This window comes from Lygodium microphyllum, chromosome 7 (genome assembly GCF_053477565.2).
Source record: "Lygodium microphyllum isolate KBCC chromosome 7, Lygodium_microphyllum_v1.1.10, whole genome shotgun sequence".
NCBI lineage: Eukaryota > Viridiplantae > Streptophyta > Polypodiopsida > Schizaeales > Lygodiaceae > Lygodium > Lygodium microphyllum.
Genome location: NC_141141.1, coordinates 95440870 through 95457930, shown reverse-complemented (window position 1 = coordinate 95457930; position 17061 = coordinate 95440870). Strand labels below are relative to the sequence as shown.

At 44.7% G+C, this 17061-nt stretch overlaps 1 protein-coding gene across 3 annotated transcripts in view; it reads right to left on the bottom strand.

Annotated features, from left to right (window-relative positions):
* Positions 1-17061, bottom strand: part of LOC148033718 (sodium/calcium exchanger NCL1-like) — a 190993-nt gene that overhangs the window by 84295 nt on the left and 89637 nt on the right. For all 3 annotated transcript variants that reach the window (XM_087681696.1, XM_087681695.1, XM_087681697.1), the window contains exon 6: positions 2211-2361. In XM_087681696.1, the coding sequence (XP_087537822.1) occupies positions 2211-2361 (151 nt within the window). The remainder of the gene's footprint in view (positions 1-2210; positions 2362-17061) is intronic.

Below are 17061 nucleotides of genomic sequence, written 5' to 3'. Positions count from 1 at the left end.
CTGGCTCTTAACAAAGGGCAGCAAGATGAGGGGATAGCTGTCCTTTCAGGGAATAGGATCCGAGTGATTGGCCTTCAAGGGAAGACATGGCGGCTCGACGCTTTGGTCTTTTGGCAGGAGCTCAGGGAGTGGCGCCTCTGGATCTGGGAAGGAAGGCTACTTGATGAGCTGGAGTGGGATTCGAAAGAGTGGCTTTGGCCGGGCACTGTGGTCGCCAAGAAGCCACCGAGGTTCCTGGAGTACATTGCCACGATTGGCAGATACGTACTGATGCAAGAGGATATGGATTAGGGACCCTCACGTAGCAGGCATTGGGCGGAGTATAGCATCACGAAGCCATTCCGATGAACCTTCTGGCATCGCCTATGGGACAGCTGGAGGTATCCTATTTTTCATGGCCGGTGACACATGGAGGCTTGGAGGTGGGAAGTTGGCTTGCCCAGATGCAAAAGGAGGGAGTTTGTAAGCGCTGCACACAGCAATCTATGGAAACCCCAAAGCACTGCCTTTGGTCGTGTGAGGCGGCACAGCTCATGTGGAGAGGAGTATGCCGCATCCTTTGCCGCATAGCACCCAGCCTTGGATATCTCTTGGGGAGCTTTCTGCTGGCAGGCGGTCAGCCAAGGCCGTCACCTTCTGTATGAGGCCGGGATGCAGGATACGATATTCATTATTGAGGTAGGGCTGGTGCGTAGTGGTCGGTTTAGAGGCTCTACCCATTGGCCACGTACTAGAGCCCACAGCAGACCGCTCTAAGGAATGGGAGATCATAGGGAGTCTTACTGGTTGGCATATCTGGAAGGCGCGGTGTTAGGTGGCTTTCGGCGGAGAGAGACTTTCAATACAAGCGACCTTAGCAGAGCTCTGGACCTCCATCATCCACTCCCTTTGAGGCCAATGGGTTCAGGTGCAAGGCGTGTCCAGGGCTCGTCAAGAACTCCGATGTCATTTCATGCGCACTTGGGGCAGCCAGGACCTATTCTTCGTGATGCAGGCAGGCAGCCCCAGATGGCGATACACCCCCCCTTCATGGCTTCTTGCCCCCATCCCCCCCCCCAGACCGCCTTGAGAGGCTTGTATATATGATGTATTTGTGACTTTCATCAGCTCCAGCTTGTCTGTTGAGCATGAGTACTCCGTTGTAATCAGTTTTTTTGAGTAATATAATCATCCACATTTTACTTGCAAAAAAACACGAGACACTGAGAAGGTATATAGCAGTGCAGTATATGAGAGATTATGGCACATGGATCCCAGCAGTTCTCTAGAAAAGCTCACGACAATCTTAGTAGATACGTTGCATACCTCAGCAACATATGCATTCTCATACAGCAAGGTATCACAAGGCAAGCCTATGCTTAGTATGGTCCCTCACAACAGCTGGTATGACGAGTGTAAGATATGCATGCCCAATTAGATTGATGGATCTCATTGTGAATTTGCATACATAGAAAGGAAGAGTGCTCTTCCTATTCCTAGTGCTTAATAAGTGTAACTATTTGGCTAGACTTTAGGAGGAAACTTAGCGACTATTCTTAGGACAAGATAGTAAGAGGGCTTGCAGGATGTTCCAAGAGAGAGGAACACCCGCATTGATCACTGCAACAGAGATAAGGCATAACTATGCAAGAATTCTTGATGATGCACTATGACAGCCACAAATGCCCCATTAAATGACATGCAGGCTAGCAAATAGCACTTTTTTCACACACACGATGGTCACAGATGCCATTGATAGATTGCAGCAAGGAACAGCCCACAATCATGATGGTTTAGTAGCTGAACACTTTTTTTGCACATATGATATACTGGCCCCACCTATAGTACACATGTTTAATAGAGCCTTATGCATGGGATTCCCAATAGTTCGAAACATCACATCATTAATGCCATCTATAAAGACAGGAAACCCCATGGTCCCTAGCAACTACAGAACCATAATGATTGGTCACTATCTAGCCAGGATCTAAAGTTTGCATTTGCCTGTCTCCACAGTAGTTCATAAGCCTTATAACCGCCCTTGCACCTTCTGTGTTTATGAGCCCCAGATAGAATAGAGCCAAAAAGTGGCACCTTGAATTCCCATGTAAGTGCTACACCTTGGAAAGTAGATACAAAAATCATGTATTATTATGTCAGCTATATCAGAATGAGCATTCAGGATCATATGCTGGAAAGGTTGAGCTGATTAATTATAATTATGAGCTTACTTGGTAGATAGAGTACACAAATAGACCACTGAAAGCAAGGATGCATCCAGCCAATGCAGATTCAGGACCCTCCACCGGATTGCCATCTAAAAGGGGTAACTGAGCGCATATATACGGGACTGATGAGAGTATCATAATCAAAGCTCCCCATCTGCACAGAACAAAAGATTGAAGATATCAGACTCCTTGCAATTAACATCATTTCATGTAATATTGAATTAATTTTGCAGCAAGCATGCAGAAAAGAATAGCAGTGGGCATAGGCATGCCACATTTCAGTCTGCGAGTTTTCTTTGCATTAATAACAAAGTATAACAGGTTTGTACTTTAAGGTATTTTTATGTACAAGTTCAACTCTCTCTTCATCAGTTGTTTCATATATTCACAGAATGCAGTACAGGTAACAACATTTAGCAAAAAATATATCTGCAAAGATATGTCATTTTTATGTGGTGTGCTTCTCTCTATGATGCATTGGAATAGAATGCTGTAATGTTCCCCCTAAATCGCCTTTTCTTGGGACTGGACAAGAGAGAGGGAGAGAAAGCAAGTGCAGAATAAGTCGAGATCCCACTGTACTTGCTCTTGAAACTTGCTTATCATGTTTTGTACAGCTTCTGAACGTAACATCTACAATTGTCAATTGTCATCTCTTCACAGTCAGCCATCTCCGTACTGCTGTTTATCCTCTACATCTTCTCCTGTGTAGAAACTGTTGCTTTTGGCATATATTCCAGCCATCATTGCTACATCTAGCATCTAGCATCCAACAGCAGACATGGTGCCTTGTGGGACTGTGGAGCTATTCTGGACGACAAGCCCTCCACTCCTTGAGCATCCATTGTATCACACCTCAAATACTTGGTTTGTTAATTGAGTTTTTATTTGGCATTCATTCATCCCCTTCTCCCTCCTTTGATTTTTGTCTAGCTTCATTGTGTTAGTCATGTGCAGAAACTCTCTATGTTTTATCTGCAAACCCTAGTGCTTCTCACATGGTATCAGAGACAATGCCCTTTTAAAGAGTTATCATGAGCGCTACATTTGCACAGACGACACAAACTAACTTATGATATCTCAGCCACCTTCACCTTGGGAATGCCCTCTTGACCACTTTGCCTCTCCGTCTTTGGTGCGGAGGAGAACACTCCTCTTTCAGCATCTAGGTGCCCTTACGAAGGCCCAACTCCTCTCCTCTACACATACCTCCATCTTTTTCAATACAGACTATCATCAACATTGATGCACTGAATACAGGTTAATCTTGGTCATGGCAACAAACTGGTGAGATGGCACAGCTTGCAATCAGGGGAGAAAGAATCAGCTTGGGAACAACTGGCAATCCAATGCCTTCATATCAGCTTAACCTGATGACAAGTCTACACCCTGTTGACAAGGCTGGGTCTGAGGAGCTGGCTGAGCCCCCCCTTGCTGTCTCCGCCTATGTCGTCTCTAGACCCGTGTGAAGCCATCAGCATTCACATGCGGTCCTGTGGGCGGAGTCGCCTTGCCTCCGAAACGCGTACAACCTGCTACCTAATGCCCAAAGTCGTGGCAACGCAGGCACTGACCTGGTTGCTCAATCACAATGACCTGCTGCCTAAAGGAGTGCCCGCCTGCCTCAATCTCTAGGAACTGTGGGATATTCTTGACCTCTTTCACTGCCACCGGTACCTTTGGAACTCTTGCTGCTGTCACTGCATCCATGAAAGACACGGGAAGGACAGTGCCGAAGAGCCGTCCAAAGTCTTCCACCAACTGGCGATACTCAATCGCCAGGCCGGGGAAAAGAAGTGTGACCGGGTGCCGAAGAAACCTGTTGTGGAGTGCAAACGTCTCCATAGTAAAGCCATTGTACCAAGGGACCATGACTATGATCTTCGTGGACGCATATGGTGAACTAGAGAGTAACTCGCGAGCTGTGTCTGGCGAGCTGAGCCAAACCATGAAGATCCCTTAGCCCAATAGGACCACCTCCACGATATGCGATGTGCCGATGCGCAACGTGGAGTGAAGCCTGTCCCGAAGTTGGGCCCTGGCTAGGGAATGTCCTACTACCTGACCATAAATCGTTGTTTCCATTAGCTCCAGCTCCTTAGCTCCGACGGCTAAGAGCTGCTCCTCAGAGAGGACTACGCGCAAGGTGTTTGACTGGGGGGCACTCGTTGAGTACGCCGGCGTATGACCATAGGCTTCCATTCCACCTCCCTGCTGCTGGGAACCTACCTATCATGCTGCTCTGCTACCAGAGGAGGGAGTTGCTACAAAGGGAGGGAGCAACTGGAGAGGGGAGAGGGGGGGAGTCGATGGCGAGGAGGGGGGGAAAGAGGGAAGTTACTGCTTTTGAAACAGGTGTGTATCTGCCAGGCTGGGCCTCATAGCGGAATAGGCTGGGGCCAGCGCCGAGGGGTTTTGGGGGGGGGGGGGGGGGGGGGGGGGGCCGAGCAGGTGGCGTGACCAAGCAGGCGGGGGCAGAGGCGTCGAGCAAGGGCGGGGCGGTGCTGTGGGAGGTCGAGGAGGGGCAAGGCGGCACTGTGCAGGGCGTCGACGAGTAGGGGCGGGGCGGCACTGTGGGGCGTCAAGCAAAGGCGGCGACGAGTAGGGGAAAGGGGTTGATCAAAGGTGGAGGTGAAAGGGGGAGTAGCGGGACAGAGGCGAGAGAGTTGGCGCGATAGCGGGGGAGTTGGAGCACAACGAACATGACGGGGGAGAGCTCACACGATTTTCACTAGATGTATATTGCTTGAATGTCATTTATCTAGGACAAGTATATGTCTATTGTCATTGGATGCTTCTCTAGCACGTTGGTGAGTGAAAATGAGCGACCGGAGACATGGTGTTGCCCGAGGTCAAGTGGAGTAACACATGCAGATATATCATTTTTTTGTCTTTCTAACACTTACCCATAGCGGGAGTTGGGTTAATAAATGAAAATCCCACTTTCTAACACTTATCCATAGTGGGAGTTGGGTTGATAAATGAAAATCCCAAGTGGTACCATGCATGTTCGACACGTGGTTGAGATATTTCAGTTTTGAGACACGCTCTTCATGCAGGAAGAGAATAAAATGTATTCTCGTTTCCGATTTTGAGTCCCCGAGTGGAATTTTACGTGGCAAGGGGCATGCTTGCCATCTAAAAATCAAGGGAAAGCAAGAGGCAAGTTGGAAAATTAAGGGAAAAAGTAAAAACTTGAATAGTTTTTTTGAAAAAAGAGGTGTTCAACACAACACAAGTGTGAGAGAGAGAGAGAGAGAGAGAGTTACCTTTTACGAAAAAAAAAAGAGAGAGAGTATATTAACGTCTCTAAAAGGCCAATGTGGCCTATGAGACCAAAGTAATGCATACAATGATGGTGTGTTTCTTATCTGGAACGAGAAAAGATGAAAAACATGCCTATAAGACTGAAAAAATGAAATAGTGTCCTATAAAAGGGAAACATGTCAATGATCTAAAAGTGAAAGTAGAAAAAGGAAAACTCTCCATCAATGAGATGTTTGTCTTCTAAGGAGGTGTATCACTGCATGGCTGAGGCGTCTCGGCATCTGTCTCCTGTGGCGCTCAATAATGGCTTTAATTTGTCTGTGGTGTGGATGTCTAGGCCTTCGTCCGGGTGGACATGGGCGCCTAGACCGGCTAAGTGCCACTGCTCTATCCAAAGGGACACCTGCAGAAGATGAGGTCCAATGATGTACTCCTGTAGGCTGTGTGGCAGTAGTAGTGGTATCTGCCATACTCTGTAGTGTATCAATGAAAAAGTTAGTGGCTACTCTTCGTCCGGGTGGACATGGGCACCTAGATCGGCTAAGTGCCATTGCTCTATCCAAAGGGACACCTACAGAAGATGAGGTCCAATGATGATGTACTCCTGTAGGCTATGTGGCAGTAGTAGTGGTATCTGCCATACTCTGTCGTGTATCAATGAAAAAGTTAGTGACTACTCTCTGTCTATGTGAGCCGAGCTGTGGGGGCATCCTACTCCGTAGAATTGTTGCTCTGCGCCTCTGGAGCTCCAAGAGGAAGAATCCCAAGCATCTCTGATCCTCAAACTGCATGATCCATCTCAGGGATCCAAAACCCTCTCGAAACAGACAGTGATATCTACCTCCTATATCATAATATACAGTGCATCGGCAGATGTAGTGTTCCTTTGTCTCTAGCTCTCGGTCGCATAGTGGGCATATCCGTTCCTCTGTCTGTATACTCTCCCATCTGCCTGTCTCAATATTAGGTGGTGGGATGAGGTGCGGATCTGACCAATAACTGTGCGTAGTCCATGAGGCAGCTGTGTGTCCATGTAATTGGATCGGGTGATGAAACCATCCTCAGATACCTAAAGGAAGTGGGTCTGGTAGTGTGCCATCCTCGTGCCATGGGGGGAGGGGGGTCAGATCTAGGTCTTCTCCGTATCTAACTTCAGTATGTCTGCTCTGATCACATGGTTTAGCTCTAATCGGATTAGGTCAAGTGTAGGGCAATCCAAGCTATAGTCAAAGGGGGGTAGTCTGTCAATCTGCAGCCCATGTAGACTCATCCATGTACTCATCTGAGCATACCAACAATGTCTGTCACCATCTGTTGCTAGTTGTCTAGAAGAGGCTAGGGCTAGCCGTGGGTATCTATCTTGGGGGAGCTCCCATAGTCTATGTATGAAAGTCACTGCCTGGACCAAGGCCTCAGCCACCATGGGTGATGCTCCCAACTCAGCTCTGATAATCTCATGTGGGGTCGAGCTCTTCGCTCGTATCATACGTGAGATCATCATGACCAGTGATCTTTCCATATGCTCCCACCCATCATAGTATTCCTTCTCTCGTCCATCTTGGTCTCCCAAAGGCTGCCTCCTCGTGTGAAAGAGACTCGGACCCCAAATAGCTGCCCCATATAGGAGTGTGGGTGTAACCAGGGTGTCAAAAAGCCACAATTTGGTGCGCGGCTCATGAAATTGTATGTGAGCACATTGCCTCTCCAATGCACCTAAGGCTGCATATGCTTTTGCCAAACGAGCCTCTGGTGTCTCTCTCCAAGAGAACTGTGGTCCCTTCAATGTGACCCCCAAATAGACATACTGCATAACCATCTCCACTGGCCCTCCATCAAAAGTAAACTGGTGCTCAGCTCTTGTCACCCAAGCAGCTCAAGTGTTAAATACCATAACTTTAGTTTTCCCAAGGTTCACCTTAAGATCTCTATCTCTGCAAAAAGCTGATAATGCATCCAAGTGTCTGTTTAGTCCCTCAGGTGAGTCAGATATAAGTACAATATCGTCAACATAGAGCAGTAATGGTATCAGCACTCCAGCTAGGCTGGCTCCGACTCCACCAGTTCTGTCCACATATTCTGAAATTTCATCTATGTACAACCCAAATAGTCTCAGTGAAAGTGAACAGCCTTGTTTGACCCCAATGGTACTATTGACTGTATTTGAGATGACCTTAGGTGTTCGTACTCTGCCCGTCACTGTCTCATACAAGGCATAGATACTCCACTGTATCTCTACAGGCACATCAATGTTTTGCATTCTTCTCATGAGTCTAGCACGTGGCACTGTGTCAAAGGCCTTACGAAAGTCCACAAAATAGCAGTAGATCTTTTTCTTGAATGCCTTGCCTTCGATGATTACCCTCAATGTAAAGATATGGTCTAGAGTTGTGTATCCCCTCTTGAAGCCAGCCTGGCCTTTTGATCTCAGGCCATGCATCTCGGCCCATTCACTCAATGCTTGTTCCACAATAGAGCCATATATTTTGGCCAGCATGTGTCCAATCATGATAGTTTGATAGTTACTAGGTAGCACGGGGTCTCCACTCTTAAAGAGCGGCACAATAATATGGTCTGACCAACAGGTTGGAAATCCCTCACAAACTGCCCTATTAAAGATGTGAGCTAGCGTTGGTGCCAAGATATCACAAGCATGCGCGAAGTGTTCAACTACTAAACCATCATGATCTTGGGATTTTCCATTTTTCAATTTCCATATGGCATTCCTCACTTTTTTTTCTGTGAAAAATCTGCAATTTGCTGGTCTTGAGGTTGAGGGGAGCGGCATAGGCTCTTGGCCAGGAACATCATAGAGTGTGCAAGCATATCCATGCCAATCATCCGGTCTAGTAATCTGTAAGGGTGGCTGGTTCTCATGCATCTTTTTCCATACTCTCTTGCTGTCCTGTCCCAAGAACATGGAATACATTTCTGTTTCTGGTCTGCTCAAGTATTCCCGCTTCTTTTTGTGTACCAATCGTTTGAAGAGTGTTTGAGCATGCTTATGTGTACATATGCCAAGTGCCGGCTCTCGCTGAAAACATGCTCGTGTCTCTCTGCACTCATCATCATACCAGCCATTGTGTGGGGCATTAACTCGTGGAGGTTTATCTAACGGTGTAGTGTGTGGGAAAGCATAGGCTGCTGAAGTGTGTATTATCTCGACCAACTGTCCTGTAAACTCATCCAGAGAGGCCTGTGTGTCTAGCTCCCTCAATGCATCTCGCACAATAGTGCTGTATATGTGTGAGGTCGCTTCCACAAAATCATAGTGTGGTAATTTTGGTATGTGTGGCTATGCTTCATGTATATGCCCATATTGCATTGTGAAAGCTAGAATAGCATGGTCTGCTGCTAATCCAATTGGTCTGTCTGAGATTTCAAAGCTTTTTATAATAGGTAGCAAGTTGGGTGATCCAATCAAATAGTCCACTGTGCTTGACCCTTTCTTGTTATTTCAACATGTGAAACCATTAGATCTTGGCCATTGTGGCAGCCCGTTAAGGATGGCCAAACCATGTGCACTTCCCAATGCCAGTAGGTGTGTTCCATATTCTGTTATCTCTCTATCTTGGGCTGATCTAACTAATCCCACTTCATCTAATGCAATATCTCTGAACATCTCATCACTAGTGTCAAAGAAAGCAGATTGGTTACTTCCTGTGCGTGCATTAAAGTCTCCTGCTAGTAGAACATCCCCAATTCTCATAAATCTCATTATGTCCTCATATAGTGGTATATACGGGGATGCCTCTTTAGGGGCAAACTTAGAGTATGCAAGGGAAAAGTAGCATATGGCAATATACATGTCTCGAGTTCTACTTGTACGTAACCTGATCCACATGTATCTTGCCTCTGCATCTCTATGTACCACTTGGACTGTATCTCGGAGCTCTTCTCTAAATAGAATTGCCACACCTCCTGATCCCCTCGTCCCTCCAGGCCGCCTAGGCTGAGGGCGATATACACTTTCCCATCTATATCCATATACATCAAGTAGACGGCTGTCTTTACATTGATGTGTCTCAGTATACATAGCAATGTCTATCCCTTTGAAAGTATCCTCAAAATAACCTGCATCTGTCTTAAGGGAGCCATTGCAATTCCACAGTGTGAACTTCAAGGTCTCATAGGCCGCGCACCATCATGCTATCCTTTTCTTTGTGATGATGACTCTTCCATCTCTGTAGACAGCCCATTTACATGCTTTCCGTGCCTCTAGAACACGTGGCATATTTTCCCTCCTGTGGGCTATCTGGGCTGGGGTGAGGTCTTCATCTAGGTAGATCTTTTCTCCTTTGAGAGCAATCCTCTTGGAGAGGAAGGCTCTCAAGTCTCCAAACTTCAAGATGAGGACTTTTGTTTTTGTGTCAGCTTTCCCGACTCGCCAAGCCCCAATGATGGGTATATCTGTAGCCCCAATTTCGGTGGCAAGAGCTGTAGCATCTTCAATTGGGGAGCTTTTCTCATCTAGTCCAACCACTCTTACGTGGAGTGCGTGTGCCCGTCTTTTTGCCTCTTCTTCCAAGGTGTCATTCATAACTTCCACTTTGTTGCCATGCATTCCTTTGTTCTTTTTTGCCACATCTATCCATTCTACATTTTTTTTGACAATATTCTCAACATTCTCCATTTTCTTTTGGGTGCCTTCCACCACACTTGCATAGGTGTGCATATCCTTTTTTAAAACATCAATTTCTTTTTGTAGTTCCGATGTGATTTGTAGTTCCTTTTGTGCGTTCAGTTTCTTTTTGCATTCCTCTAGTTCTTCCTGTAGATTAGAGATCATTGAGTCTTTCTCTACCATGTGTGCATCCAATGTTTGTTGCATCTCCTTTTTTAGTTCTTCCATCATTTCAGCTCGAACCCACTCTTGTATATCATTTTCCATTTTCTTCCTCATGATACGCATTTCAGCACGGAGTATGGTCAACATCTCCTCATATAGTGTTTCATTAATTTTGCGGGATGTCTTCCCATATCTACTTAACCCTGGAGAGACATTCCAATCTCGGGTTTTAGGCCCATAGGTTTTGTATCTCGTGTTCTTTGGCGGTGTATGAAACATTGTTTCCATGGTTGGTTTTGTGATTCCTTCATTGTCAGTTTATTCCATTATGATTATAGTATGTGCTATAGCATAAAATTGTTTACAATCTGACTAGAGTAGTAAACCAGTAACATAAACTATCACTATAGCATGCATTGTCAGTATATCATAAACTGTCAATGTGACTGCATCTTAAAACATGACTGTAGCATAAACTGTCAATGTAGCATAGAACGGTCAAATCTCACCTAAACTGTCACTGTAGCATGAAATGTTCATGTGCGTCAGTCTGAATTCATGCAGGTCTCCAGTCTACACAACACGGCAAGGTTCACATCAGTCTGAGTACATCTGCAATCTCAGTACATTCACACAGGTCTGCATTCACGTCAGTCTAAGAGAGTCAACACATTTCTTATACAATCACAGTCACGACACAAACCTATCCCATCAATCACTGCGCATCCCTGCAGACACTATTCACAAGGCCCACCACTGTTTACTGCAAGTACATCCCATCACCGTTCACTTAGTACTCCTGCGTCAGTACATTTACAGCATTCTCAGTGCTCCTGCGTCAGTACCTTCGTCACAGCATTCTCACTACAGCATTCTCATTTGTCACAATACATTCGTCACAGCATGTATTTTTGTCACACGACATTCGTCAGTACAGCATTAGTGCATCAGAGAGGCCATACTTGTATCAGAGAGAGAGCTCATGCCTGCATTACTGACGACCTCAGACTTGTATCAAACTTGACGACATGTCTGCATCATGCTTGCATTGCTGATGACCTGTCTTGTATCAGACTTGACAACCTATCCCGTCACACCAGAGCATACCCATCAGAGCAAGAGTACCTTCACGTCAGAGCATACCCGTCACGTCAAAGCATACCTGTCAGAGCAAGAGTACCTTCACGTCAGAGCATACCCGTCAGAGCAAGAGTACCTTCACGTCAGAGCATACGCATCACAGAGAGAGAGAGAGAGAGAGAGAGAGAGAGAGAGAGAGAGAGAGAGAGAGAGAGAGAGAGAGAGAGAGAGAGAGAGAGAGGACTTGCCTAAGGATAAAAGTCCCGGTTGGGATGGTCTTACCAATGAATTCTTTGAGGTTTTTGCTACCCGACTGTTGAAACCATTGACGGCTATGTTTCAGCACGTTTGAGAAATGGGGTTCATACCTTCCTCATGGAAAGGACTTATCAAACTACTTCCAAAAGTTTCTTCGCCGTCTATGTTGAAACATTGGCGACCAATTTCCTTGATGGGTTCTATGTATAAAATCTTTTCCAAAGTGATGGCGAATCGGCTCCATAAGCATCTTCCTACCATTGTGCATCCTCTTCAATATGGTTTCATTAAGGGCCGAAACATTTTGCATAATGTCTTAAATGTGTAAATGGCTATTGACTATGCAAGGCACTCTAATCAGGAGGTGGTATTGATTCAATTGGACCTGGAAAAGGCTTTTGATTATTTAGACTGGTCTTTCATTGCAGAATTTATGTCTACTATGGGCTTTGGTACTCGGATGTCTCGTTTGATCTACACCATTAGTGCCGTTGCTTCTTCGCGAGTTATGCTGAATGGTGGTGTTACAAAGCCACTTGTCCTTGCACACTCTGTGAGACAGGGTTGCCCTTTGAGTCCTCTCTTTTTTGCCCTTGCGACTCATCTGGTTCTTTCGATGTTATCTCATATGGTAGCTTCTACTCAGTTGGCTGAATTGTCTCTTCCTTTTGGATAGCACTTCATTAGCCAAACCTTGGCTGATGCAGCTTTATAATTTTGCATGCGGATAAGGATAATCTTCACAAAGCATTAGATGTTTGGACTCTCTTTGGTCATGCTTCTGGTCTTCATATCAATGCTTTGAAATCAGCCATTCTCACTTGCATGGAGTCAGATTTGCAGTCATTGGACTGGCAGGGAATGGTTTTTCCTCGTGGTTCCATTGTCAGGCATCTTGGGTACCCTTTGGGTGTTGATGTTCAGCCAAAGCAACTACTAGAGTGGATTTCACAGAAACTGGCAGCTAAGTTTCTGTGCTGAAAGTCACAGGCTTGGCCCTTCCATGTTCGCCTCAAAGTGGCTCAGACAATTATGTTGCCAATGCTCACATATTTCTTGCCATTGCTACCTTGGACTACTACTACATTGAATGCTCTTACTCAGTACATTCGTTTCATGTTATGGAAGAAGGATTCCTTGCATGTAGGCATTTCATGGATTTCTTGGTCGCATGCATGTACCCCCAAACGCATGGGTGGCGGGGCTATTTTGGATGCCGAAACTCATATGCTGGCACTCCGTTGGTCTCTTTTTCGTGCCATACGCTTAGATCATCACCCGTGGGTCTTTATAGCCCGTTATTTTCTTGAGGAGCACGGGCTTGTGCATGGTAATACCCAACTTCGGAGCTCCTAGTGGCATGTTCTTAATGCAGACTCTCGGTTTTCTAGTCCTTCATCGTCCCTGCTTGCTCATTTGGTATGTTCCTGGAAATTGGTTCTCCAGAAGGCTCAATGGCATCCAACGGAGGACCGCTTAGCTACTAACTCTTTTCAACTGGAATTGTTGGCAGCCTCACGATTACTTTTTTGGGAAGGCAAATATGAGCTCAAACCAAAATTTAAATGCATGGCATGTTTGGGCTTGACTTCAGTTGCAGATGCCACCCTTGCCAATCGCAATGTGTTGATATCGTTTCGTACAACCAGGAGGCTTTTCAGGATCCCTCGTGGATACCGTGATTTATGGGAACAGCTTTTGATGGTGCTCCAGAGTAGACAACCCTTTACTGCCCTTGCTTCGGATCGTCCCTGGCAAGAGTGGGCCCTTGCAGGCCGGCTGAATTTGGAAAAGGCCTCAGCTAACGAGGTGTATCATCTTCTGATTAAAGATCATCAATGGCTGGTTACTAAAGCTAATACTGTATGGGGATTGCGTAAATCTCAGTCATGGTGGAAGGTAACTGTGATGGAGGGCTGGTTGAACAAGACACCTTTCAAATGCAAGGTCTTTCTTTGGAGGGTGATGATTAATGGTCTTCCTCTTGCTTCAGCCCTTTCCAAGCGTCGAATCTCCAATGGCAATTGTTTCTTTTGCACCACTAGTGTGGAACCGGCCCGCCATCAATTTATTTCTTGCCCTCTCGCTAAGAAAATCTGGTCACTCTTGTCAGCAGTTTGGTGAGCAGTGGTTGGTTTCTCGCTAAGCCCTTTTGATTGGGTTTTTGTGTGGCCCGAATACCGCACACCGGCTCAGTCGCATATGAAGATCTTGTTTCACTTTCTCAGATACTGGGGCTGTTGGCAAAATTGGACCATTCGGAATGCTTTTCTTTTTGATTCAGCCTCTAATGTTCAAGGACATATTGATAGGCTTAAAGGTTTCTTGCATTGGCAGATAGATCTCATTCGGCACTCTGACTTACTCCCTCGGGAGGACTTACTTCCCTGGCATATGGCAATTTCCTCTGCGTCTTTGCCATGACTTTTGTAACTCTTTTGTCATTTAGTACTTTATAAATATAACATCCATTACGAAAAAAAAAAGAGAGAGAGAAAGGGACAGAAAAAATCTTGCAGGCTGAAGAAGGGAGAAATCTAAAGCTCAGAAGAAGAACAAATTGTCAGAAGAAAGAGACTGTAAAGCTGAAGTTATTGGAGCTGAGGAGCAAGATGGCAGGGGTGAAGTCGATGGGCTGATGCGAGTTCTCAGTTTTCAGATGATGGTAATAGGAGTCTTCTTTTCTCTTATTTTCTTCTACTGCTTTGTGGGGCAGAGAGTTTGCAGATCAGTTGTAGTGTATGGATATGAGTGAAAGACAATAGAGAGCTGTTCTTCTTCATGATAAGAGTGATGTTTGTTAGTTGTTGAGTGAGGCTCCCCATCAGTGGGCAGATCTTGAATGCATGGGTTCGAGTTAGTGGAAAACTGAAAGAATTTGCAGCCAAGAAAATAATGGATCAGGGTTTGTAAAGTTTGAAGCTCCCGCAACACTTCATAAATGCAAGATTGTGCTTTTGGAACAAAGAAGTTGTGTTTGCTCTGTAAAGCATGCAGGAATTTAAGACTGCAGAATATGCAAAGCTGTTTCACGGCAGCAGATCAAGGAATTTGACTTGAGTTGTTCTAAAGAGTTATAGATTGAAAAGAGAGCTACAACTTTCCTTTTTAAAGCTCGGCAATCTGAGGTCAGGTTAGAAAATTATGAACTGTTCTGTGTAATGCTCTATGAGGCAATTTCTGTGGTCTATGAGGAAATAGGTGAATTTAGCAGCATCTATGTCACCAACTTGGTTTCCCATGAAAGTCATCATGATTTTCCATTGCTATATCAGTGTAAACTCTGTTTTCATGCAGTAATGGAATGTCTACAACGGTGAATTGCTTGAAGCGTTGAATGGGCATGAAAATTTGGCGTATAAAGCTTTGATTACCCGTGTATTTGGTTTGTATTTATATGTGCTCTGAGGAAAGAAGAATAGAGAGAGTCTACAACTGATTTTGTATTGCTTGAAGCAACCATGCTTTATGGGGCACTTTACTGCATGGGGTTGCGATCCCTAAAAAATAGGAGTTCTGTGAATCCGGAAGCTCGTGTTCTCAGAGTCTATGCCATGGTTGTTTCAGCATTAGATCTTCTCTAAAAGTGGTAAAATTTGAGCTTGAAGGTTTGAACTGTTTAAGTATTGAGTTAAAGTCTCAGTGAGGAGTAAGTGATCAGGAATTTTGGATCATGTGTTCAGTAGTGTTGTTTCCAGGGTTTTATTGAGGGAAGATCTTCAGTCTTTATCTTGTGGTGTTGTCTTAGGGGTTATTAGACGCCGACGACCCAATTCACCTACCATAGATTGGTGCCCCCACCGAGGATCTCCCGTGTTGAAGATCTCTTGCCGATCTTATCGATTGGGAAGTGTAAGGTTTGGAAACCAACCTATACACAAACTCAAGCATAGCTGCTTTTGGATATGAACCCTTCTTTGGTACTAAAAATGAGAATGCTAATCAATTTATCAAGAGATTGGAGTGGATGGCTTACCAACATCGAAGGGACACTCATGCAGATAAGCTTCGAATGATCAGTATGTTGCTTGAAGGTTCTGCAACATTATGGTGGAACTCACTGAATGAAGAGACAAGGGAAAATTGGAATGAAGCAAAAATGAGTTCCTTACAAGGTTTGCAACTAAGCAAACTCCTGAGAGTTTATGGAAATCTTTGGAAAAGATGTTTCAAGGAAAAAATGAGGAAGTATCTAAATTTCCAATGAGATTTGAAGAAAAGTGGATAGAAATTGCACAGAGTATGGAGCAACCTCCCATGATATTCTTGAAATACCCAAAACTATTTGCTACAGAATATCACCAACCGAGGGATACTAACAGCATGATGCACCGTATCAAATTGAAAGAAGGGTATAAACTAGTCACTCAAAAACTTCAAAGACTTGGTACAATTCAGGAAAATGTACTTAAAGCTGAAATTCAGAAGTTGCTTGATGCTGAATTTATCTATCCTCTTGATGATGCAGAATCGGTGTCTCCTATTGTAATCAAGCCAAAGAAGAATGGAAAGTGGAGAGTATGTGTTGATATCAAGCCTCTTAATGTAGCTACTAAGAGGGACTACATCCTCTTCCATTTCAGAATGAGATCTTGGATCAAGTGGCTGGTCATGAATTTTATAGTGTGTGCGATGGATACTCTGGATATTTCCAAATCAGAATAGCGGAAGAAGTTCAGAAGAAAACAATATTCATTACCCCATGGGGATGCTTCTATTATAGAGTGACGCCTTTTGGTCTGATGAATGCATATGCCAACTTTTCAAGATGGATTGGTTGGGTATTTGCCCCTTTCATTGGGAAATCTTTGCGGGTATTTATGGATGACTTTTGTGTGTATAGCTCAAGGGCATTACACTCTAAAAAACCTAATGAAGTTTTTTGCAAACTTGATGAGAATGGTGGTCAGTTGAACCCTGTAAATGTAAGATTGCAAGAACTAGAGTGATACTCTTGGGTCATGAAGTGTCTTCTAATGGTATTTCACCTGAGCATAGTAAAGTTGAGGCTTTACTTCTTATGGATTCTCCAAAAACTGTAAAAGAACTAATGAGCTTTGTTCAAAATTTGAGGTATCTATCAAGGTCATTCCATATGCTGGATGAATATGTTGGGAAAATGCAGTGGGAGCCATTTTAATGCAGAAGGGAAAGGGGATGTCTTATATGAGGCCAGTGTTTTATATAAGCAGATCCATTGGAGCGATTGAAAAAGCTTGGATGAAAGAAGAATTGTTGGTATGGGGACTGGTATATGCAATTAAAAGATGGAAATCATACTTGATTTAAAAACCATTTGTAGTATTTACTCATTTCTAGATGCTTCCACAGGTTTTGCGATCTACTAAAAATGCTCCAAGAGTTACTAAGTGGCTGCGGGCTTTGCAAGAATTTGAATTTACATGTTTGAAGAAGGATACTGTAAGAGCTAGCTTAGCTCATGTCTTGACTTATAAAGAACCT